The sequence below is a fragment of the Podarcis liolepis genome (genome assembly GCF_965112155.1).
Source record: "Podarcis liolepis genome assembly, chromosome: 17".
Taxonomy (NCBI): domain Eukaryota; kingdom Metazoa; phylum Chordata; class Lepidosauria; order Squamata; family Lacertidae; genus Podarcis; species Podarcis liolepis.
Genome location: NC_139571.1, coordinates 6,257,663 through 6,282,608, shown reverse-complemented (window position 1 = coordinate 6,282,608; position 24,946 = coordinate 6,257,663). Strand labels below are relative to the sequence as shown.

Here is a 24,946-nt window from a genome sequence, read left to right as displayed (position 1 = left end):
TCAGAGGAACAGGGGCTGGGCAGGCACAGTCTGGGAAGCACAAGGGCCAAGGAGCAATATCTCTGTCATCCACCACTTCACACTTCAGCGTGCGTAGAGATAGGTGAAACTGCCCATTTCAGCTTTTCTCAGTTGTCTCATTTTTTAAATTTTAAGTTCAGTTCTCCCCATTTGTATATCAGTTTTTGGATTTCCTTTTCATGCCTTTGTGAAAATTCAGCAGCATTTCTCCTAAATATGCACATTATCGTTTGCATTTTTCTCCTGGAAAGCTGCATTGCAAAATTTGGAGAAGCGCATATTTGTTTTGAGAAATCTGTAAAACTGGTGGTTTTTTCTTTAAATGTGAACTCAATTGAGTCCCACCCACCCCATCCTTAATGTTTGAGTAAACAACTTATTCCTTTTACCTTTCATGCCTTCCAAGGATGTCTTGTTCTTATCTAGCAGAATTAACAAAGTATTTTCAGCTGCACCGCAGGATCCCTTGCAAATGTCACAGAAGAAGCATTGCAAGGAACACCAGGCTACACACCTCACAGGCTCTGCAATGCTTCACAAGTTCCTCCCCACGACCACCACTCCCAAATATTAGCATCCCATTTTAAGAGTTAGGCTCAAGTGTCTCCTTCTCCTGCATCTCATGTCCCCCTGTCTGAGGTCCAGGATGCGGCCCACTCTCCCTGCCATATCACAGGTGCGGCCAAGTGGTCCCAAATGTCATTTTGGGGAAGGGGCCAGAGCTGAGTGGATAGATCTTTTCATGCAGACGGTTCCAGGTTCAATCCCTGACATCATTTCAGCTCAAGAGTAGCTCAAGTAGCAGGCAGCCAATCAGAAGGCACAGAACTGACTTGGTTTATGGAAACATCAGCAGCCAAAGCGGAGGGGGATGCCCTTCCATTACCTTTCAGGCAGATGTAATGTCTGGGGTCACATCCATACCATACATTTGAAACACTCTCACACCACTTTAACAGTCATGGCTTCCTGGGAATTGTGCAAAGTTGTGTCACGTGATGAGCCCGAGCCCTGAGCCTTTAAACACGCTTGTCAATCGGAGGGAGAGCAATTGCCGTTTCTATTTATTGATTTAATGTTTATGGTGGTTTTCAGTCCTTCTCTCTTTTAAACTTCATTTTCCCACCGTCTTCCTCTGAGGAAGGCTATGGTATTCTCAGCTTAGATAGAGAAGCTGTGGCTGGCAAAACAAATGTACTTAGCCAAGGTCACTCAGGGAGTCCCAGTGGGGAAGTGATGGTCAGCAGTCCTAGATTTCTATCACCTGGAAGGGGCTGGCGCAAGACATTTTGCTGCCTGAGGCAAAGGACAAGATTGTGCCTACCCACCTCCATCCCAGGGTACAGAAGCTGACAGAACTGGCAGATGAATCTCATTTCAGCACTGGAGATGGGACAGCGTTTTCCACTGCAGTGCCCTTCAGACTTGGGTCCCCCAATGTTGTTGGACTACAGCTCCCAGTATCCCCATCCAGTATGGTCAGGATGATGGGAATTGTAGTTCAGCAACATAGAATAATAGAATTAAAGAACATCTGGGGAGCACACATTGAACAACACACCTTTCATGAACCTGAAGCCAGCATGCTAGCTGAATGTGTGATGGGCCCCGTGTCACACACAGATCTTATCTCAAAAATGGAGAACAGCTGGTGGGGGGACTCGCAAGATAGGACAGTGCCCTCCCCTCAGCATCTTCCACCTGAGAAGAATGGTTCACTCTGCCTAATGGTAGAGCCAGTCCCCCCACTGGCTCAGGCAGAGATCTCTTCAAATATTGCTGCCCCTGGGAGGATTATGGGATGAAGGCATTCCTGAAGGCATCATTTACCTGGAGCATTTGGCCGATGGAGCAAGTTCACTCCATTTCCTGCCCCGGCTTTTTGTGGTGTAACAAGGCAGCCCAGGGAATGATTTTCCAGGAGCCCAGCAGGAGACAGAATGCTATGCCTGACTTCAGTAGCGGTAAAAATAGCTTCAGAACATGGCAGAGATGAGAGAGGAAAGAGGCAAAGTAGACAAGAGGGATTCATGGGCAGATTTAGATCTTGGTTCAACCACGTCCTAGTTCTCCTGAATTTGGTATGCTGCAGAGCCAGAGCTAACATCAGGCAGAATGACCTGACAGCCTCAGGCACTTGATTTTGGGGTGTCATGAAAGCATAGCCAATTGTTATTTATTTACTTTATGACTATTGCAATTTTGCTCCGAAGGAGAGGCGCTTGTGGGATTTTCTGCCTAATGTTCCGAAACAAATTGACTGGGTCTAAGCTGGTGTTGAGAAACCAGGAAAGAGATCTTGGGGTCATGATGGAGAACTTGATGAAGATGTTGACCCAGTGCACAGCAGGTTTGGGGGGAAAAGCAAATCCCAGGGGTGATTAGGAAAGGGACTGGAAATTGGCACTGCCAATATTGCAATGCCTTCGTAACAGTTGAGGTTTCCTAGTTTCAAGAAAATGGTTTCAAAAATAGGGGGACAGGTCAGAGGTTAATAAAATAGTGCAGGGTGGATAAAGCAGATAGGGAGCTTTTTCGCCCTCCGTCATCATAATGCTAGAACTCAGAGTCATCCAATGAAGACTAATGGTGGAAGATTCAGGACAGAAATGGTGGAAGATTCAGGACTTTGCTTCCACATGATGTGGTGAAGATAGACGTCAACTTAGGACATTTCTAGACTATTGTTATTTTGGGGTGAGATTCCATGGCACCCTGGCAGATTCAGGTTCCGGGCAATTGAACGTTATTTTGGCACTGTTGTGCAACTCACCCACTTCCCTCCCCCAAAAGCAAACAAGGAAAGGGGGTGGGGAAATGTGTCAGATAATATGGGACAACGCTTACTTGATGCACCGTGGCATAACCTGGCTGCCAACAAATTGGAAGGAACGCTCAGTACACAGCTGCCACCATCTAACCTCCCCACAAACTGCATGTAACCAATCAGGATGAATGCTCAATATGCAAGTTGCCTCGAAGTGACCTTAGGTGGCTCTAAAAAGTCTACTCATGGGGTGGGGGGCAGCAGAAGAGGACTACTGCCCCCATGTCCTGCTTGCAGATTTCCTAGAGGAAGCTCTGGTTGACCACTGTCCGAAAAAATGCTCCTGCTTCGAAACTGTCATGCAAAACCTGTGTTGGCAGCTGCTGTCCAGCACACTCTTCTCTGGTTTTCACCTAGGTCCTGCCAGCCGTATTCAGTAGCTGGGTGCGCTCTGCTGTGTAAGGCTGCAAGGCACAAGGCACAAAGGACGTTGCTCTGCCTGACCTGCTGCCCACACTGAGCCTCCGAGCAAGCTACTGTCTAGATTGCAGTCAAGCATCTTGAAATTGTTGTTGTTGTTTAGTTGTTTAGTCGTGTCCGACTAAGTGACCCCATGGACCAGAGAACGCCAGGCACGCCTGTCTTCCACTGCCTCCCGCAGTTTGGTCAAACTCATGTTTGTAGCTTCAAGAACACTGTCCAACCATCTCGTCCTCTGTTGTCTCCTTCTCCTTGTGCCCTCCATCTTTCCCAGCATCAGGGTCTTTTCCAGGGAGTCTTCTCTTCTAATGAGGTGGCCAAAATTTTGGAGCCTCAGCTTCTGGATCTGTCCTTCCAGTGAGCCCTCAGGGCTAATTTCCTTAAGAATGGAGTGGTTTGATCTTCTTGCAGTCCATGGGACTCTCAAGAGTCTCCTCCAGCACCATAATTCAAAAGCATCAATTCTTCGGCGATCAGCCTTCTTTATGGTCCAGCTCTCACTTCCATACATCACTACTGGGAAAACCGTAGCTTTAACTATACGGACCTTTCACTACCCTATGGAGTCTCAAAGCGGCTAACATTCTCCTTTCCCTTCCTCCCCCACAACAAACACTCTGTGAGGTGAGTGGGGCTGAGAGACTTCAGAGAAGTGTGACTGGCCCAAGGTCACCCAGCAGCTGCATGTGGAGGAGCAGGAATCAAACCAAGTTCACCAGATTACAAGGGGTGTTGCTCTGCCTGACCTGCTGCCCACACTGAGCCTCCCAGCAAGCTACTGTCTAGATTCCAGTCAAGCATCTTGAAATTACACTTCCTTATTATGTACTGGAGGCAGTTGCTGGAGTGGGGGGCAACATTCCTCAATTAAGAACTGTTTCTTATATATTGTGTGACTTTTGATACTCATGCCCTGGCCCTTCCGGCTGGCTGGCTTGGGAGGGTGCAGAGTTAAGCTCTGCTAGACTGGAGTGATTCCCGGAAGGTGTGGGCCTGCCCCAAAGTTCTTGGGAAAGAGCAGGGGATGCGCGCTGGCGCACCTGTCTCCCGCACTCCTGCCTACCTGAGAGCATCTCTTGCGCAGCAAAAAGAAAGGCAGGAAAAGCGGGAGAGGCGATGCAGAAAGGCAGAAAGACACCAGGAAAGGGGTGTGCGATGAGAAAGAGAGGGGTGGGGACTCGGAAAGGCTAGAATGGAAGGAACGGAGCCGATCTCTCCCTCTCCCTCTCATACTTAATGCATGGGGAGCGCGGGGGGGGGGGAGGCGGAATTCGCCGTCCCGGGTTCCCCCCTCCCATTTGCACTCCAATCCTCTCCAAAGCCGGGTGCATTAAAGCGCGAGGATTTTCCGAGCGGATTTCCCTGCCCGCCGCTTCGCTGCCATCTCTAATTCCAGCGGGCGCCCAGCGGCTGGGCAGACGGGGCGTCAAGGCGCCACCCGCCGCCGCCTGGGGACGCAGGCGAGCCCGGGGGAGCCCGAGATGCCGCGCGGAGACGGCGGCGAGAGCCAGGGACCCCGAGGGCAGGCGACACCGGCGGGGGACCCCGGGGTCAGGTAGGAGGAAGAGGGCGGCGGGGGCGCAGAGGAGCGGGGGGGGCGCTTCAGCTCCGGGGATCCCCAGTGCAAAAGAGGGGGCGCGATCAATAGAAAGGCAGTGCCTCTGAGCATGGACAGAGGGCTTTCCTCTCGCCGCTGCCTTCTGCGAGCTGCATCCAATGTTAGCCCGGATCAGAAGGGACCCGTCGCGATCAAGGGACGTGACTCCCTCAGGTCCGTTGGTGTCAATGGGTCTACTCTCAGCGCAACTTAATGGTATATATACTGCCTTAATAATAATGTATAGCCGGTTCCCACCAGATGCAAAAGAGGACTCCAAGCCTGTTTAATTTCTACACGACAAAGAGGCGCGGCGGGTTCAGATGCGATTGGAATTGCTGCCCTCTCTGATCTGAAACCCCCCGTTGAATCACTTCGGGATGAAGGAAATGCACTCTGTACCTGCTCAGAGGCACTTTCGTTTGTTTTATTTTCTAAACCGGACGCTGGGCTGGGGCTGAGCCCTCGGAACAAGTCAACACCGCCTGCCTCCCTTCCTTAAACAATTGCAATGAGAGGTGAGGTTTGTTTGGTGTGAGGGGTTGTAGAAACAGCTTGCGGGGGGGGGGGGGGAGAAGAAACTGCCGTGGCTGTTGGGAGTTCCTTCTTCGACACAACTCTTGTTCTTAGTGCAAAGCAACAAATTACAAAGAAATGAAATTCCGACTAAACATCAGGGGGGGGGGGACTTTCTGACAGTAAGAGGTGCTTGACAGTCTCCCTCTGGAGGTTGTGAAGTCTCCTTCCTTGGAGATTTTTAAGCAGAGGTTGGATGGTCATCTGCCATGGATGCTTTAGCTGAGATTCCAGCATTGCAGGGGGTTGGACTAGATGACCCTTGGGGTCCCTTCCAATTCTACAATTCTGTGATTCTATACCTTCTATGAACATAGAATATATGAAACAGACCCCCCCAAAAAGTATGAACCAAAAAAACAACAACACCCCACCCTCCCTTCAACTAACCACAACCCCATTTTACAATTACCGTATTTTTTCCTCTATAAGACTCACTTTTTCCCTCCTAAAAAGTAAGGGGAAATGTGTGTGCGTCTTATGGAGCGAATGCAGGCTGCGCAGCTATCCCAGAAGCCAGAACAGCAAGAGGGATTGCTGCTTTCACTGTGCAGCGATCCCTCTTGTTCTGGCTTTTGAGATTCAGAATATATTTTTTTCTTGTTTTCCTCCTCCAAAAACTAGGTGCATCTTATGGTCTGGTGCATCTTATAGAGCGAAAAATATGGTAATTACCCTGTTAAAGAGGCACAGAGATGGCAGGAAAATGGGTCTTTGCTTTTGCTAACTTGGACAACAAAACCTGCAGGATTATTATTCTTGGGCCTTACAGGTCAGGGCAGAAGCGGCTTTCCCAAAGGACGAGGTGAGGATTGGGGGAAAGCATGAAAGACCGCAGCAGTGGCAAGCGGTGCGATTTTTCACAGGGGAACAGTTAGGGCCAGAGATGCGCGTGAGCATCGTGCTTCCCTCCCTTAAGCTGGGCAGAAGCTTCCCGGGCTTTGGGAAGGAGGCACCAGGCTGTAATACTTTAATACTCTAATTTACCAGGAACATTTAGGAGACTAGCCTAGTCCCCCTAGTCCACTGACCACACGCCGCTGGACCACAGGGTGGGAGAAGGACAGATCTGTTCCACGGGAGACAATCTACTGTACATGGTAGTGCTCTTGTGCAGCTCCTGTTCATGTCAGATAATTTTGTGCAAGAGAACTTCCCAGTGGGCTGTGCTCAAAGATAATTCCTGCAGAAGGAAGTGCCATTTTGGATATTTCCAAGTTGGGCGCAGGCTGGGCCCTGGGCCCGCATCAGCTCTGAGATCAGTGCCTCCTCTACAAAAAGACAAAGACCTCACACTGTCACTCAGCCAGCAAATTGGTTGGGAGAGTGATCATTGCTCCCATTTTGCAGGTGAACAAACCAAGAGGCAAAGAGCAGCTTCTGCAGTGGCCTCCAGGGGCCACCATGCTGAATTCTGGTGTAAAGGCTGGTGCAGGAGGTGCTGCCTGGTTCAAGGGATCTGGTGCAAGGCAGCAAAACGGAAGGGAAAAGCTCATCATTTCAAAGAGGCCAGCAGGGCACATGGAGAAGCAGCCTGTTCAGGGCAGCTAAGTGGGAAGAGCAATCCCTTTGGTAGCCAAAATCCCAGAAGCCAGGCCCAGCCCAGGAGTCCAAGTAACCCAAGGGGCTGCTTGGGGTGGTGGTGTCTTTAGCAGTGCCCATGAAGCAGCACACTCTCTCTAAGGGAAGCAACCCGCAGGGTCTCTTGCGATGACACAGAAAACACACAGAAGTTGCCTGAGTCAGACCATTGGTCCATCCAACTCAAAACTGCCCCAACAGAAGCTCTCCGGGGTTCCAGGCAGGGAAAAGTCCCAGCCTTTACCTGGAGCTGTCAGGAATCGAACCTGGGACGTTCTGCATGCCAAAACAGAATTCTACACTTGGAGGGCTACAGCCCTTCCTCTTAAAGATTTCTGATCATGTCCAAACTGTGCATGATCTCCCAGCTTTTGAAATTCTTACGGGATCCTCTGGGTCAAATCTCTGGCATCCATTGTTTCATTCTGTTCTTATAGGAAGAGTTGTGAGATACTCCTATAAACACATGATCAGTCAATCGCTGCTGCCGCTGCTGTGGTGCAGGAGAGCACACTCAGAGTGGGTGACTTTGCTAGAGTGAAGTCTACAGGCTTGCCGTTCAGGGATTAAAAACTGGGTGAGTTTTGCAGGGCAGCTGTGCACCTGGGGATCTGAGCTAGCAGCTCTATGAGGTGAAGCAAAAATGAGAAGGTAGAACGTGCTAAAAGAAGTCAAAGATTCCTCTTCGTTGCCCAACTGTGCCAGCCCTGTTGGCTGTCATGTGGAGAAGACCAAGGGAGGCTCTTTGGAAGTATAGATAGAAGGGCATGTTTGGGTAATGGTGCCATCTCCTGACCATCAGCAACATCAAATCATAGAACTGTAGAGTTGGACGGGACCCCATGGGGCATCTAGTCCAACCCTCTGCAATGCAATGCCTTTAAAGCAGGGGTGGGGACCTGTGGCCCTCCAGATAGTGTGGGGCTCCAGTTTCCATCAGGCTTAGTCAGCAGAGCCAATGGTCAGGGAGAGTGGAAGCTCTGGAGGGACACGTGCTCCCCAGCTCTGCCCTAAAGCAGCTGCTCCTTGTTCTGGGCTGGATCTCTTCCTTCCGACACCAGGGCCTAATTTTCAGGCTAGTATACTTACGTTCCGCCTTTCCTCCAAAGGGTAGCACACAGGGTTTTCCCACCTCCCATTTTATCTTCACAACAATCCTGTAAGGTAGGGTTGAGTGATTGGCCAAGGATGACCCTCTACAGCTCTAGGGTTTTAGGATAGCCTGATGAGTTTCATAGCTGGAGTGAAGATTTGAACCCAGCTCTCCCAGGCCTTAGTCTGTCACTTGAACCACCACACCGCAATGGTTCTCTGAAGCTTTAGGGTTTTGGCCTCCTTCCCAGGACCTACAGGGGAAGAAGGAAAATCTCAGGGTGACAGCTCAGAGCCAAAGGGGCCAGGTGTATCCTGTGAAGCTTGAACACTTTTGTTATTCACTCTACCTTGGTGTCCAGCAGCCCTGTCCCTTACTTGCTAGTCACAGCCAGGCTCTGTCCTCAACCTGCCAAGCGATGTTCTTTGCCCCCTACAGCTCCTGTTAGCCTCTCCTGCTGCTGCTCTGGCATCCTGCCCCTTCTTAGGAGCTGAATCTGAGGACAACTGGCAATGCCTCATGCAGGGGTGAGGAGGCCTCAGACCCAGGAAACGAATGCCTGGCTTTAGGAAGTCTCCCCAGACCTCATCCTATACCAGTCCTGATTCACATACTCCTTGAGGGTTTTTGCCTGGCTGGAAAGTGTCCAATTTTATCTTCATCTGCCTCTGCCAGACAATCATCTGACATCTTGATCATGTCAGGTGACAGACAGGTGGGCGATCCTGCCCACCTGTCAAAGTTGACCTGCAGGGGGTGGCTTGGGGGTGTCTGCTTTGGCAGCGTGCTCCCCACTGGGGAAGCAGCACCCAGCAGGATTGAACCCCAGTCCTGCAAGCCCATCAGCTGAAGCCACCCAGTGATACCAGTTGATTGATGGGCGGGTGTGGTTTGGGGGACATGGCCAAGCTGGACCCCTCTGGCAGAACCAGATTGACCAGTGAGTCAGAGGTTTCCCACCCTATGCTACAGGCTGCCTCGAAGTTCTGCCTGCACTGGCTGAACAGCAAGTCTTGCTACCCCAGCCTCAGTCCTGGACAAAATCCGTGCAATGCCATGCAAAGCGGCAGTTGGAATCAATCCAGGTGATCCAAGGAGGCCATCTCTGGACCAAACAGGGCAGGCCTTGAGCCAGTGCAAATCAGTTGCTCTGGATCAGCCCAATAGAAGGGGCCCAGAAAGGAGAGGTTCAGTGGAAGAGTCCATGCTTGGCTTGCAAACGGTTCAGCCCTTGACATCAACTGGTAGGACTCAGAAAGACTCTTGTCCAAACCCCGGGAGAGTCACTGCCAATCACTGTAGACCAGGACAGGGGAAGCTGGATCCAGCCAGATCCACAGTGGCAGCCAATCCACTGTGGGTCCACTTTGCAGCTGGGTGAGGAAAACCACCTGCCAATCACCTAACATCATATGGCGTCCAGTAACTATAACTTCAAGCTGCAGCTGCCAAGGAAGAGTTGGGAGCACACACTGTCGATGTGGACCATACAGAGCTTGATGGTCCAACTTGGATGGAGTGAGGCCTGCTTCCTGTATCCCAAAGTAGGCAAGGCTAGGCAGACAGTTGCTCTTGCCCAGGCTAGGAGTGTGGGAGGTTGGGGTTGGAAGAGACCATTGATCCAACGCAAAAAGCAAGGGGAAAGGTTTGCTGTGGTTTTTGGGGAGGTGCTTGTGCATGAGAGCAAGTCCCCAAATCCTGCTTCCCTCTTCCCATCTGCCCCCAAACGTGCTTGCCCTGGGGGAGTGGGGGGTCAAAGCCTGCTGCAGCAGCTCCCCCCACCCAACCCTTGCCTGGCCAGTCGTCCTCTTTCCTTTTTAATCCTATTTGGAAAGAAGAGACCCTCCATTTTCATCCCCTGGCCCCAGCCTGATCTCCGCAGATGCATTCCCTTCTCTCTGCCTAATGTACTGTGCTATTATCCCAGCCGTCCAGGCTTTGGCACCAATCCCCTTTCCCCGGAGAGAGGGAGGGAGAGAGAGAGAGACCACTTTCAGCTTTAATCGGCTGCATTTCAGTCACAGAGGGAAGTAAATAAATAACACACACAAACAGCGCTCAGAAATCGCAATTCCATATTGAGGGTCTTTAGCCCCGGGTGGCTACCGCTGCCTTTCCTCCAATGCAAAGCCTTCTCCACCCTCCTCAGTTCTCAGCCTCTACCAATTCCCCCGCCTCAGGGGATTCCAGTCCTTGTTCCTGGATTCAGATCTGATCTGACTTGTTCATTTGGGGGGTGTTCATAGCGGTGGTGGTGGTAGTAGTAGTAAATAATAATGCTTCTAGTGCTTAAGACTTCAGAGAAATCAGAAAATTATATAGGCAGATCCTGATGGGCGCTGGGTTCAGCCAGACTTTGGATGAGGCTCAGCACTCTGCCCAGCTTTTTGCCATCCCACCTTCCTTTCCCCTGTCCCTGCATCCCCTTCCCCAATTCCTATTTCCCCAATTCTCAGTCCTTCTCATACTATTCCCAATTCTTGGGAAACCTGACTCTTCTACACAAATCAAAAACAATGTTTTTTAAGTATGTAGTTCTGCTCAATGTGTGCACTATATTCAGAATGGTGAAATTTCTTTTGAAGCACTGGGGTCAGGGAGGAACTGAGCAGCCGGGATCCAAACCCTCTTCTATTCTATGCTCAATTGGTAAGAGCATGAAACTCTTAAAACTCAGGTTTTTGGGTATGAGATTTTGGGCAAAAAGATTCCCGCATGGGGGGGTTGGACTAGATGACCCGATGGGGCCCTTTTCAACTCCATAATCATTCTATAATTCTATTCCAGCCTTGGATTCTCTGGCACTGACTGCCTCTTCTCTCTTTGGTAAACACACAAGACGTAACCGGCTGTACGTTTGAAAAAATAATATATACTATTCATTGTATTGAATAGTAGCTCATAAAGTTCAACGAAAAAAGTAGAAGACCCAGTGGATCAGTTCATTCTCTAATCAGTTTATGCATATGTGAAAGTGTCTTTTCCACCTGTCTGTTCATAGAGTCCAACAGACCACACGAAAGGTTGTTGCAGTTCCACAGAATACTTTCACGGAGTCTAAGACAAGGATTTCTGGAATATTAGCCTTGTTTCACCGTCTTGGGCTTCATCAGTAGTACAAACTCATATATGATGTCACAGGACAGTGGATCTTATAGCATAGCAGTAGCTGCTGACTTTTGTTGAAATCTACAATTCAATACAATGAATAGTATATATTATTTTTTCAAACGTACAGCTGGTTACATCTTGTGTGTTTATTGAATATGTTTCACGTAACCAGAGGTTTGTTGTTGTTTTGCACATCTCTCTTTGGGGCAGGAGAAAGAATTCCTCACCCAGACGTCACTCAGAGCAGTTGCAAGCAGAGAGTCAGGCAGATTTCTGGGGGAGAGTCATATTGTGTCCAAGGATACCCAAGCCCCAGACATGCCTTCTGTAGGAACCACCTATGGCCAACCTCTCAGACCAAGTGGGCTGCAATAATACTTTGACACAGGGGCCACACGCTGAATTAAATTCCTGTAGCAATAATTTAAAGTGTTTGCAATAGAGTTAATACAAGACAATTTGTTGTTTGCTGTTGTTGTTTAGTCATTTAGTCGTGTCTGACTCTTCGTGACCCCCTGGACCAGAGCACACCAGGCACTCCTGTCTTCCACTGCCTCCCACAGTTTGGTCAAACTCATGTTGGTAGCTTTGAGAACACTGTCCCACCATCTCGTCCTCTGCCGTCCCCTTCTCCTTGTGCCCTCAATCTTTCCCAGCATCAGGGTCTTTTCCAGGGAGTCTTATCTTCTCATGAGGTGGCCAAAGTACTGGAGCCTCAGCTTCAGGATCTGTCCTTCCCTTGAGCACTCAGAATGGATAGGTTTGATCTTCTTGCAGTCCATGGGACTCTCAAGAGTCTCCTCCAGCACCATAATTCAAAAGCATCAATTCTTTGGCGATCAGCCTTCTTTATGGTCCAGCCCAGCCTTTCACATGATGAATTCTGCATATAAATTAAATAAGCAGGGAGACAATATACAGCCTTGTCGTACTCCTTTCCCAATTTTGAACCAATCAGTTGTTCCATATCCAGTTCTAACTGTAGCTTCTTGTCCCACATAGAGATTTCTCAGGAGACAGATGAGGTGATCAGGCACTCCCATTTCTTTAAGAACTTGCCATAGTTTGCTGTGGTCGACACAGTCAAAGGCTTTTGCATAGTCAATGAAGCAGAAGTAGATGTCTTTCTGGAACTCTCTAGCTTTCTCCATAATCCAGCAAATGTTTGCAATTTGGTCTCTGGTTCCTCTGCCCCTTCGAAATCCAGCTTGCACTTCAAGACAATATTCACAATTAGTCCATATAATCAAGCACACAAGGAATAGATTTGATATATTTATTTTTTAAACAGATCAGAGGCTGCCAAGTGTGATGGGGATTGCTGGATTCAGGCAGGACTCTGGTCAGGAAAGAAGGGGGAGGGAGAAAGTAAGGAAGTTCTTGCCAGCTCGCGGGGCGGGGCGGGGGAGGCAAAATTTATAGTCAAATTATAAGCTGTAACCAAGATGCTTACAGTGATGGCAAGGTGGAGCAGCAGGTGTACACCCCATACATGTAAAGCCCACTTAAAGCACATGGCTTCCTCCAAATATTCACAGGAACTGCAGTTTACCCATCACAGAGCCACAATTCCCAGCACCCTTAAGAAACTATAGTTCCCAGTAATCTTGGGGGAAAGTTGTGTGCTTTAAATGTTTGGTGTTTCTGCATGTTCCTAAGTGATTCTGCCCCATGTGAATGAGTGGAAATCCCCATTGGGATTTTCCATCCCAGGCAATCAAATGTCTTAGAATCATAGAATCATAGAGTTGGAAGAGACCACAAGGGCCATCGAGTCCAACCCCCTGCCAAGCAGGAAACACCATCAGAGCACTCCTGACATCTGGTTGTCAAGCCTCTGCTTAAAGAACTCCAAAGTAGGAGACTCCACCACACTCCTTGGCAGCAAATTCCACTGTTGAACAGCTCTTACTGTCAGGAAGTTCTTCCTAATGTTTAGGTGGAATCTTCTTTCTTGTAGTTTGGATCCATTGCTCCGTGTCCGCTTCTCTGGAGCAGCAGAAAACAACCTTTCTCCCTCCTCTATGTGACATCCTTTTATATATTTGAACATGGCTATCATATCACCCCTTAACCTCCTCTTAGCCTCACCCTTGGCGTGATTCTCCCATGAGTGATTTTTCAATGCCATCTGAGTGCAACATCCCATTCATGTGTAACAGATGGAGAAGGTGTTTTCATTCCCACTAGGAACAACAGCCTTCATATGGGGTACATGTAAACAATCATGTTGCTGTCAAGCACTTTGCAAAAAAATAACAGCAGCTAAATGAGTGTTCATGAGCATGGGTTTTACTGGAGAGGAATGCAGAAAGTTCAGATGATGATGATGATGATGATGATGATGGTGATGATTTATTTATACCGTGCCCATCTGGCTGGGCTTCCCCAACCTCTCTGGGTGGCTTCCAACAAAATATTAAAATACAGTAATTCATCAAACATTAAAAGCTTCCCTAAACAGGGCTGCCTGTTTAGAATAAGGCAGAAATGAAAGAATGTTGTTGATGATGATGATGTTGTTTTAAAAATGAGATTGGATGAGGGGACAGCAAGACGAAAGGATCTGATGGATGTGCCTATGAAAATAACCTGGCGCTACCCAATGCTAGTCCTACTCAGAGTAGACCCATTGGAATTAATGGACACAAGTAAGTTAGGATTATTCATTTCAGCAGGTGTACGTTGAGTAGGGCTAGCATTGGAGACAACCCCCTGGAATTGCCCTAGCAATGAATGGGCTGTTTGTGAAAGAAGTTTTGCATTTCCCCTGCAAGCAGATCAGAATGAATGCACGACAAATAGCCATCGTCGTTTAACCTCCCTGCAAGCTTTGTGCAAACAAATCAGGATGGATGCACAATAAACAGGTTCTCTGGAAGCAGCCACAGTCTACAGGGAAACCGCAGAATAAAAGCAACAGAGCCAACAGCTGAAACCTATTTAAAGGAGACAGGGTGAGCTCCCATTGCTCAGTCCCTGCTCCTGCCAACCTAGCAGTTCGAAAGCACATCAAAGCGCAAGTAGATAAATAGGTACCACTGTGGTGGGAAGGTAAACAGCGTTTTCATGCGCTGCTTTGGTTCGCCAGAAGCAGCTTAGTCATGCTGGCCACATGACCCAGAAGCTGTACGCTGGCTCCCTCGGCCAGTAAAGCGAGATGAGCGTCGCAACCCCAGAGTCGTCTGGGGTCCCTTTACCTTTTAAGTATCATTAAAAGTGTGTAATAACTTTCCACTTTCCCCAAGAGAACTTACAGTTAATTCATTACCCTTCCTACATGTCCAGCCCAAGGGATCTGCCCACCCTCCAAAGTCACTTTTCACTTCCCAAAACTTGTACCCTGAGTAACGGCATTCTTGTATTGCAAGGAACAGAAACCTGTATCCTTCCAGATGTTGCTGAACTTCCATCAGTCCCAGCCAGCATAGTCAAGGATCAGGAATACGGGAGCTGTAGCCCAACCACATCTGCAGGGCCAGAGGTTCACCCTCTGCCTCCCACTGCCTTACTGAATACTTCTCAAGCTCTCATGTAGAATCCTTGATCTGCCAAGCAATCACACTCATCCCCTGCTGGTGCACAGGCCTGTCGACAGGAACGGTGGCAGAGTCCGTGTGGCAACAAAGACCAAACACCACACTCAGAAGCAGGGCCAGCCCAAGACATTTTGGCACCTGAGGTGACCCACAAAATGGCGACACTCTCCCTGCCAGGGCAGAAGGGTCAAATGAACATTCCCTCACTGCAAGAAGTGAAGTTACAGGGAACCAGGCAGAGGGCCTTCTTGGCAGTGGCTCCATTCCCATCAGATGTCAAGGAAATGAACAACTATCTGACTTTTAGAAAACCCTGTATTGGGAAGTTTTTAATATTTGAGGTCAGGGGTACCATCTCACCATCAGGATTGTGGGTGCCCGCTACCGCAACACGGACGTGCGACGTCACACACACTACGTGCAGGTGTGTGCGTGTGACGTCGCACGTCTGTTTGCAGTGGCTCCTCTTCTCCGCAGCCAGCGAGGCACCCTTTTCCATGGCGAGGGGTTCATACTCAGAGTCTGCCTTCATGTCTGAGCCCCCCCCCCCCCGGTCGGAAAAGGGTGCTTTGCTTGCTGGCTGCAGAGGACGGAGCTGAACTGCTTCTGTCTCGGAGACAGCGCTGCTGCCGCCTGCTGGCTTTTCCCATTGGCTTTGTGGGTGCCCAGCCCCCAAAATTACAGTGGTGCCTCGGGTTACATATGCTTCAGGTTACAGAAACTTCAGGTTACAGACTCTGCTAACCCAGAAATAGTACCTCAGGTTAAGAACTTTGCTTCAGGATGAGAACAGAAATTGCGAGGCGGTGGCGCGGCGGCTAAAGTGGTACCTCTGGATACGAACGGGATCCATTCTGGAGCCCTGTTCGCATCCTGAAGTAAATGTAACATGCGACTGCGCGTCTGCATGTGTGCGGGTACCATTAGCTAAAGTGGTATCTCAGGTTAAGAACAGTTTCAGGTTAAGAACGGACCTCCAGAACAAATTAAGTTATTAACCCGAGGTACCACTGTACAGTCATACCTCGGGTTGAAGTAGCTTCAAGTTAAGTATTTTCGGGTTGCGCTTCGTGGCGACCCAGAAGTAACTGAGCGTGTTACTTCCGGGTTTGCGCATGCACAGACACTCAAAATGATGTCATGCGCATGCGCGGAAGCGGCGAAACGTGACCCGCGCACACGCAGACACGCAGTCGCATGTTACATTTACTTCAGGATGAGAACAGGGCTCCAGAACGGATCCCGTTCGTATCCAGAGGTACCACTGTATATTATTATGGGTGCCCAAGCACCCACGACCCCCTGGAGTTGGCTCCTATGTTTGAGGTTTTACTATGTTTTTATATGTACTGTAAGCCACCCAGAGTGGCTGGGGAAACCCAGCCAGATGGGTGAAATATAAATATTATTGTTATTATTGTTATTAGCAGGAACAAGGGGGAGGGATAAAGATGAACATCAGGGTCTGCTGCCCCTGTGGATCTGCTGCCTGAGGCAGTCGCCTCAGCTTGCCTCATGGGTGGGTCGGCCCTGCTCCAAAGAGTATCTTTTTCTGATTGCTCCACTGCTGCTCATGTGCACCAGAACAGAACTATGGGAAGTGCCCATAAGGAGACAATAACTGGCAGGGTTGAAGAAGGCATGTTTAGCGCTTTAGGGCTGCCTTGGTCTCCTGCGGTGCAGAAGCTTAGACTCAGTGGTGGAGCCAAAATGCAAGGGACAGTGCTGTAAGATAGACAGTAGCAGCTTTTGCCTTCTTTTAAATTCTCCTTTCAACACCAGCGCAGAATTACCCACTGCAGAATCGGAACCCTCTTTCCTTTGTTTGTTACTTGCAGTCATACAATGGGGTAACAGCTATAGCTCCATGGCAGAGCGCCTGCTCTGCATGCAGAAGGGCGCAGGTTCAATCCCTGGCATCTCCTGGGAATTGTATGACTGTAAGTAACAAGTCTGCTTTTTAAAACACAGTAAGAGAGAGATACCATATTGGCCCTAATATAAGCAGCATCTGAATATAAGCCGCACCTTTAAAATTGGAGGGACAGAAAGAAAAAATACCCAAATATAAGCCGTTCCGTTCCTCGCTGCTCTTGGCTACATACTGGAAAGTTGTGAATATAAGCTGCACTTTAACTTTTCACGGTCGGAATTTGGGGGGAAGTGAAGCTTATATTCAGGCCAATACGGTAAGTGTCTCTAATGGCCTTCTTTAAGATGGTCAAAAGCTTCCTTTTTAGGGTCATAAATGGTTCCTCCTTTTCAAAGTGGTTTTAATTGCTGCCGTTATATTATTTTTGATGGTGGTTGAGTTTTTAAATAAATATTTTTCTTGTACCTTAGTGTTTTATGACACCCTTGCTATATTTATTGCTGTGGCCAAATTGTTTTAAAAATGGTTGCATTGCTGTTTGAGGTCTTTTGTGAGCCACTGTTTGGCATAAGTGTTTCAGGCAGCAATCTTACGTGGGGCTTACTCTGCAGCAAACGACACCATCGAGTGTTCCCCCTCCAATTTCCATGGACTAAATTTAGTCCCGGCACTGGCAATGGGGTGGCTTTCCTTCAACCCTGAGGCCTCAGGTGTTGTTGGACTACAACGCCCATCTTCCTCAGCCATCTCACCCAGTGGTCATGGATGGGAGTTGTTGTCCAACAGTGCCTGTGTACACACCATACATTTAAAGCACACATAGGTAAAGGTAAAGGGACCCCTGACCATTAGGTCCAGTCGTGACCGACTCTGGGGTTGCAGTGCTCATCTCGCTTTACTGGCCGAGGGAGCCGGCGTACAGCTTCTGGGTCATGTGGCCAGCATGACTAAGTCGCTTCTGGCAAACCAGAGCAGCTTAAGCAAACGCCGTTTACCTTCCCGCTGGACCGGTACCTATTTATCTACTTGCACTTTGATGTGCTTTTGAACTGCTAGGTTGGCAGGAGCAGGGACCGAGAAACGGGAGCTCACCCCGTCGCAGGGATTCGAACCGCCGACCTTCTGATTGGCAAGCTTTAGGCTCTGTGGTTTAATTCACAGTGCCACTCGCGTCCCTACACATACCCCTGCAAAAAGAAAAAAGAAAGAATATTTTGAACTGTAGTTTAAAGGTGCTGGGAATTGTAGCTCTGTGAGAAGCAAGCTATAGTTCCCTTGATTCTTTGGGGGGAAGCTGTGTGCTTTAAATGTATGCTGTGTGTGCAGTCAATGGGGGAGGGGGGTTTCCAAGAACGCTGTGCCACCCAGCTAGAGGGCAGCAAACTAGTTTAAGGGGCACAGGCTGAGGTCAACCCCTGCAAGGTCCACGCAATGCTGTCCACTCCTCCTGCACCCCAGCACCTGTCACCTGAGGCAGCTGCCTTACTCTGCCTCAGGATAGGGCAGCCCTGCCTGTCACAGGAAGACGGGAGGAGAGATGGGTAGTCAAACAGAGGCAGATTTGTCTGGGATTGCTAGAAAACAGAGAGCCCCTCCCTCCCCAGTGGCCTCATTTCATCCCAAAGCGGAGCTGTATCTCTTGTTTCAGAGCTGAAGCAGCTGAGGAAAAGTGCCCTTGTGTGTCTTGGGTCAGGTACTAGGAAAAGCTTTTAGAGAGGCATTCCTTGCAGCTTTCCCTCTCCGCCTTTTCCTCGCTCCCTCCTTTCCCTCCCCTCCATTTTAAGCGCCTTCCTTTCTCACTGGTTTTCTTAGCTTTGGCCGCAAGTTGGGTGGGGGCAACTCTTTCAGGCTGGGGGCCACATTGCCTTCCAAGCAGCCTTCCAGGGGCCACAAAAGAGTGATGGCAGGTGGGACAAGAAGAATTATGCAGAGCAAGGAATAGAAACTTTTGCCATATGTGGTAAGGTGGTAAAACAATTTTGTAACGAGATACATGAGGAGATAAAAAAGCGCCTCAGGAGCTCTATTTCAAAAAAACCAGAGTCATACTTATTGAGTTTATTAACAAACGACATACCCAAGGACAAAAGGAATATATTTTTGTATATAACCACAGCCGCAAGAATACTTATGGCAAAATATTAGAAAACAGAAAAGGTACCACAAATGACAGAATGGCAAGTTAAGACTTGTGAGTTTGCCGAGATGGCAAAAATGACGGCATCAATCAAAAATTATATACAGAATGGGAATGCATAGGGGAATACATGAAGAAATATGGTGTTAAAGCAGAACTCTTAATAGGTGATTGCTAAGCGTGTATGGACAAAAGAAGTAATTATAATTTATCAGTTTTCATGTTATTTTATTTTGTTAAAACAACTAAAAAAACATGTTAGGAAGATCTCACACAGGTGAAGTGAAGCAGTGGGGAGGAGGGCAGGGTTAGGTTGAATTTGGGAAATAAAATAATATATGGGACAGCAAAGGATATAATAGATTCTTATAGAATAGTAGTATATTGTAACCAGAATAGAAGTTCAAAAGGGGAAGTAAATGTATTTTTAGTATTTTCATTATTGTAATAGTTATTATTATTTCTTATCAGTAGAAGGCAATGTTAACTTAGACTTCTTCGTTTCTTAGTTTTCTTAAGTCAATAAAAAAAAGAAAGGGGAAAAAAGAGAAACGTTTGCTTTAAAAAAAAAAGATATTTATTAAAAGTTTAATAGTTACAAAAAAGAGAAGAAAAAACAGTAAAAAGTTCACAATACATCAAAAGTAAGGGGGGGAGAAAAGAAAAAACAATACAATAAAACAACAAGAAAAGCAAAAACATTCAAAAAACACATCCAATATCTCTATATCTCTACCTTTCATTTACTTGTATCATCGACCTCCTCACACCTCCCTTTTTTGTATTCTTGTTCAATTAGCTATTTCAGCAAATCCTAAAAAGAGAAACATTTGCCTTTGTAATGTAGGCTAGTTTCTAAACAAACACACACAGAGAGAGACACACCAGCCTCCACCCCAAGTGCAAAAGCATTCTCAGAGTTCACACACATTATAGCGAGGCAAAAACACTCCAGGAGGCTGCAGAGTGTAGGGTTGCAATATGTCTGTAATTTACCAGACATAGCCAGGATTTGGCTGTCGGAAGCCGTGTCCTGGCGGAAATTGCAACCCATCTCATAAGAGTAGATTTATTCTCTTAAAAATACAGTGGTACCTCAGGTTCCATACGCTTCAGGTTCCAGACTCCGCTAACCCAAAAATATTGCTTCAGGTTAAGAACTTTGCTTCAGGATAAGAACAGAAATCAGGCTCCGGCGGCGTGGCAGCAGCAGGAGGCCCCATTAGCTAAAGTGGTGCTTCAGGTTAAGAACAGTTTCAGGTTAAGAACGGACCTCCGGAACGAATTAAGTCCTTAACCTGAGGTACCACTGTAGCTCTAGAACATTCTTTGGGGGCAAAGCTTAACAACTTTGGTTCAGGGGGAAAAAAGAAAAAGCTCAACAACTCTGCCCCCACCCCAAAAGCTTGTGTCAAGATTTTTTACTTTTTGAAATATATGGCAACCCTAGCAGAGTGGTGATGAATTGCCTGAGGAGAAGGACTGTGGCTGAGGAGGAGGTGAGCCTGGGAATAATCTTGAGGGTCAGAGAGAGGGAAAGACCTGGAGGGATACATTTGGCCCGGGGGGGGGGGTGAGCTTCCCCACCCCAGTGTGACTGCAGTGAAGGCGAAATGTGAACTCACCCAAGGGATTTATTTATTTTTAAATCTTTATTAATTTAAATTACACACTTATACAAAGAATTTACAAAGAAGTTACAATCTCATACTACAAAAAAAATGGAAGAAAAAACAATTAAGAAAAAAGAAAAGAAAATACAGAAAAAAGAAAAAGCAAATTTACGTACCAAAAAAAAATCTTCCTAATTAATACTTAATTAAACACTTAACTAAAAAAGACTTCTGACAAAAGGAGTCTTCCAACCATTCTCATTGTACTGTTTGTGCCCCCGCACAGTTTTATATTCTTTAATATTGTTCCCGTCTACTCCACAAACGGTATTTTTGTGTTTACAAGTATCACTCAAGTTCTGCTAATATGGTGTGATTGGTACAATACGATCTTATATTATCCTTAAATATTCTCCATTCTCCAAATATTTTCTGGCTCAATACTCCTCTAACTCTTCCCGTCAGTTTTGCTAGTTGTAATATTCTAACATGAGTATCTGCCAATCTGTAATTGTCGGTATTGTTTCGTTTTTCCATTTCCTCACCACAAAAATTCTTGCTGCTGTGGTGGCATACATGAACAGCGGTCTTTTTTATGTCTTTTTTAATTTCTAATGGTAAAATGCCTAAAAGAAAGATCTCAGGGTTGTTGTTTTTAAAGGTTAGTCTGAATAATTTCTTAAATTCATTATAGATATTATCCCAGAAATTTTTTATTGTTGGGGTAAACATTCAAATGGCACATTCCCAGTGCTGGCTTCAAGTCTGAGGGTCCCATGGTCAAAAGTGCCCTCTGATGGACTACCCTACCCTGCCCCCTCTCCTAACTCTTCTTTCTTCTGAACCCAGACCGTAATCCTCCCGGCATTCCAGCAAGACAACCCAACATGGACCCAGCCGGCTTCCTGCTGCTCTGTCTATGGTCACTGTGGACCTTGAGATGCAACCAAGCAGCTACGCAAGCAGACTCGATCAAGATAGAAGGGGACATCACGCTGGGAGGGCTGTTCCCCGTCCACTCCCGTGGCCCCGCTGGAGTGCCGTGCGGGGACGTGAAGAAAGAGAAGGGGATCCATCGGATGGAGGCCATGCTGTACGCCCTGGACCAGATCAACAGTGACCCCGACCTTCTTCCCAACATGACTCTGGGCGCTCGCATCCTGGACACCTGCTCCCGCGACACCTACGCCTTGGAGCAGTCGCTGACGTTTGTCCAGGCCCTGATCCAGAAGGACACTTCCGGCGTGCGCTGCTCCAACGGGGAGCCACCCATCATCGCCAAGCCCGAGCGTGTGGTGGCTGTCATTGGCGCCTCTGCCAGCTCTGTCTCTATCATGGTGGCCAATGTGCTTCGCCTCTTTGCCGTGAGTAGAGGGGCAGGACTTAAAAATGGCATTTCCCCAGAAAAGGCCGAACAGCTATGGGGTGGGGGGCAGGGTAGGAATGGGGGAGAATCATAGAATTGAAGAGTTGGAAGGGACCACGAGGGTCATTAGTACAAGCCCTCGCAGTATAGGAATCTTTTGCCCAACGTGGAGCCAAAGTCACGTAATTCACAGCTTCTGAAGCAATATGCGAATCAAAAGAAGAAAGCACCTAGTTGTCAACACAACCTACAACCTTTGAATGGTTGCAATAGTTCTCTGGCTTCAGTATATTGAAATGAGCTCTTCTTAGTCATTGGCTTAGATCATACCCTCCAACATTTATCCAATGAAAATAGGGACGTCCCATTCCATACTGATAATTTTACTGTTTATACCCCACACGTCTTACTGGGTTGCCCCAGCCACTCTGGGCAGCTTCCAACATATATAAGAAGGTAAAGGTAAAGGGACCCCTGACCATTAGGTCCAGTCGTGACCGACTCTGGGGTTGCGGCGCTCATCTCGCTTTATTGGCCGAGGGAGCCGGCGTACAGCTTCCGGGTCATGTGGCCAGCATGACTAAGCCGCTTCTGGTGAACCAGAGCAGCACACGGAAATGCCATTTATCTTCCTGCCGGAGTGGTACCTATTTATCTATTTGCACTTTGACGTACTTTCGAAATGCTAGGTTGGCAGGAGGTGGGACTGAGCAACGGGAGCTTACCCCGTCGTGGGGATTTGAACCGCGACCTTCTGATCGGCAAGCCCTAGGCTCTGTGGTTTAACACACAGCACCACCCACGTCCCTTCCAACATATATAAAATATAATAAAACATTAAACATAAAAAACCTTCCTTATACAGGATTGACTTCAGACGGCTCAGGGGTCGGATAACTCCATACCCTCCAGCATTTCTCTAATGAAAATAGGGACATTCTAAGGAAAAGCAGGATCAAATCAGAAACCGCGATGGCTTCTCTAAATCAGGGACGTCCCTGGAAAATAGGGACGCTTGGAGGGTCTATTAGCTGGTGTGTGTTACTGGGTGTTCAGAAACATTCCAACTGCTCAGAAGTCAGCACACTCAGGTTAGGAACCAGATGGCACTGTTCAGGTCCTAGGAAGGGAGAAATAGCTCTATCAAAGTGACAATCAACTGCTACTAGACCAGAAATGGCCAATGGTCATGGATAGCGGAAGTTGAAGTTCAACAACATCTAGAACAAGGGTGAGAGAGCTTTTCTGAATGGAAGAGAGAGAGAGAGAGAGAGAGAGAGAGAGAGAGAGAGAGAGCACGCGCTAAAAACTGATGTCTTGTGTACACATGTCTGATGCTGCCCGAAATGTGGGTGCCTGAGAATTTTGGCATTCATGTTTTTAAAAAGTTCCTAGCCCTCATGTTTGTGGAGATGTGTTTGACTAACACAGGACTGAAACTTCTAGATTTACTTGGGAACTTCTCCCTTTCTCATGTCTTCCTCCTTTATACCCTTACTGCTCCTCTCATACAGTAATATTCTGCACTTTGTAGCCACATAGTTATGGTAGCTAAAGAGGTTTAAAAGTACAGAACTTTTATATTTGCAAATACATCAGAGAGGAGAGTTTGCATAGGTTGGGGACTGAACGTTCATTTTCTCCAAAGATGGGGAGAAAAGCAATGGTACCGAGCATTTGATACCAGACCTTAAAGACTACCATCCCTTTTTAACTTGAGTCCTGTGCCTTTAACCCATGAGGCAGAAAACCAACAGGCAAAGTACTTCCTGGCATGAAATGTGATGATGGGAGAGATTCACCTGTTGAATTTCTGCCTGTCACGCTGCACTTAAAGGCACAGCAGGAGCCCTGCAAGCAGAGAGAAATTGAGGCAAGCCTCCCTGAGCACTTGATCATGGATGAGTAGCCCAGTCACACATAAACACACACCTGACCTTTTAACTATACTCAGCTGGGAGTCTCTGGGGTGGTGGTGGTGGGGGTAGCAGGGTCAGTTCGAGCTGTAGGACAGATGGCTTTTCCCTGACACGCCAGATTTGGCAGAGGTGCTTAGCAGCTGCCTAGGGAGGGAAGCTAGAACTGGCAGGGCTGGTAAAAGGGGCAAGGGAGGTGGGCTTGGGTGGAAGGGTGGGCAATAGTTGCAAGGCAGATAAGTGAGTGTGGCAGGGAGCCAGGCACCACCAGAACACCACCTTAAAACCATTACAAACTGCAGGAATTTGGGGCATCTGCACCACCACACAGCTCCACCCCACCCCCTTGTTTCCCTTAACCTCCAGCTCAATGAAGCGTTCTGCGGAACCTGGAAGCTTGCTCATTATTTTGTGACATTTTGCACAACGTCAAAGGAAGGTGCTGCCCTGTTGCGACTTCGGGATTATGGGGCTCATAGCCAGACACATGAACACAATGCAATGGACATTCATGTTTATCCATGGGGTCCCTTCCCCACACCCCACACCAGGGGTCAGCAAACTTTTTCAGCAGGGGGCCGGTCCACTGTCCCTCAGACCTTGTGGGGGGCCAGACTATATTTTGGGGGGCTTCCACATATAATGTTCAACTGCCCCCTACATAGCATAGCCAGGACTAAATTCCTGGGTCCTGCTTTACTGCGCTTGGTTGGCAGGCCTGTTGAGTCACACGCCGCACTACTTTTGCAGGATACAGATCCTTCTGTAACTCTGCAGGTGGCGAGATTCCTGAACGCGGTTATCTCACACACAAAAACCACCAAAAAACAACAACAACATCAAAAACTAATCGGACAGTTATGATGAGAGTGCATGTCGGATCTCGTCTTCAGTTTTCCTTTTTCTGCGATCCGTCCCTTGGAGCTCTCCGGGCCCCAAGCTGTTATTTGGCTCTGCTCAATGACCCACCCTTGCATCGTGGTGTTCACCTTCTGGTGTCGAATATATCGGTCTTTATGTTTGTACATATTTTATGGGCTAATAGCCGTAAAATAAATAAATAAAAATAAATATATTTTGGGGGGGAAATATGAATGAATTCCTATGCCCCACAAATAACCCAGAGATGCATTTTAAAGAAAAGCACACATTCTACTCATGTAAAAACACACTGATTCCCGGACCGTCCACAGGCTGGATTCAGAAGGCGATTGGGCCAAATCCGGCCCCCGGGCCTTAGTTTGCCTACCCATGCCCCACACCAACTACACTGGGG

General features: G+C 47.9%; 1 protein-coding gene across 1 annotated transcript in view; it reads left to right on the top strand.

Annotated features, from left to right (window-relative positions):
* The first annotated feature begins 4,721 nt into the window (after nt 1–4,721).
* Nucleotides 4,722–24,946, top strand: part of LOC310696862 (metabotropic glutamate receptor 6-like) — a 44,765-nt gene continuing 24,540 nt past the window's right edge. The window contains exons 1-2 of the mRNA XM_083482954.1: nt 4,722–4,823; nt 21,238–21,752. Coding sequence (XP_083339080.1) covers nt 21,276–21,752 — 477 coding nt within the window. The 5' untranslated portion in view covers nt 4,722–4,823; nt 21,238–21,275. The remainder of the gene's footprint in view (nt 4,824–21,237; nt 21,753–24,946) is intronic.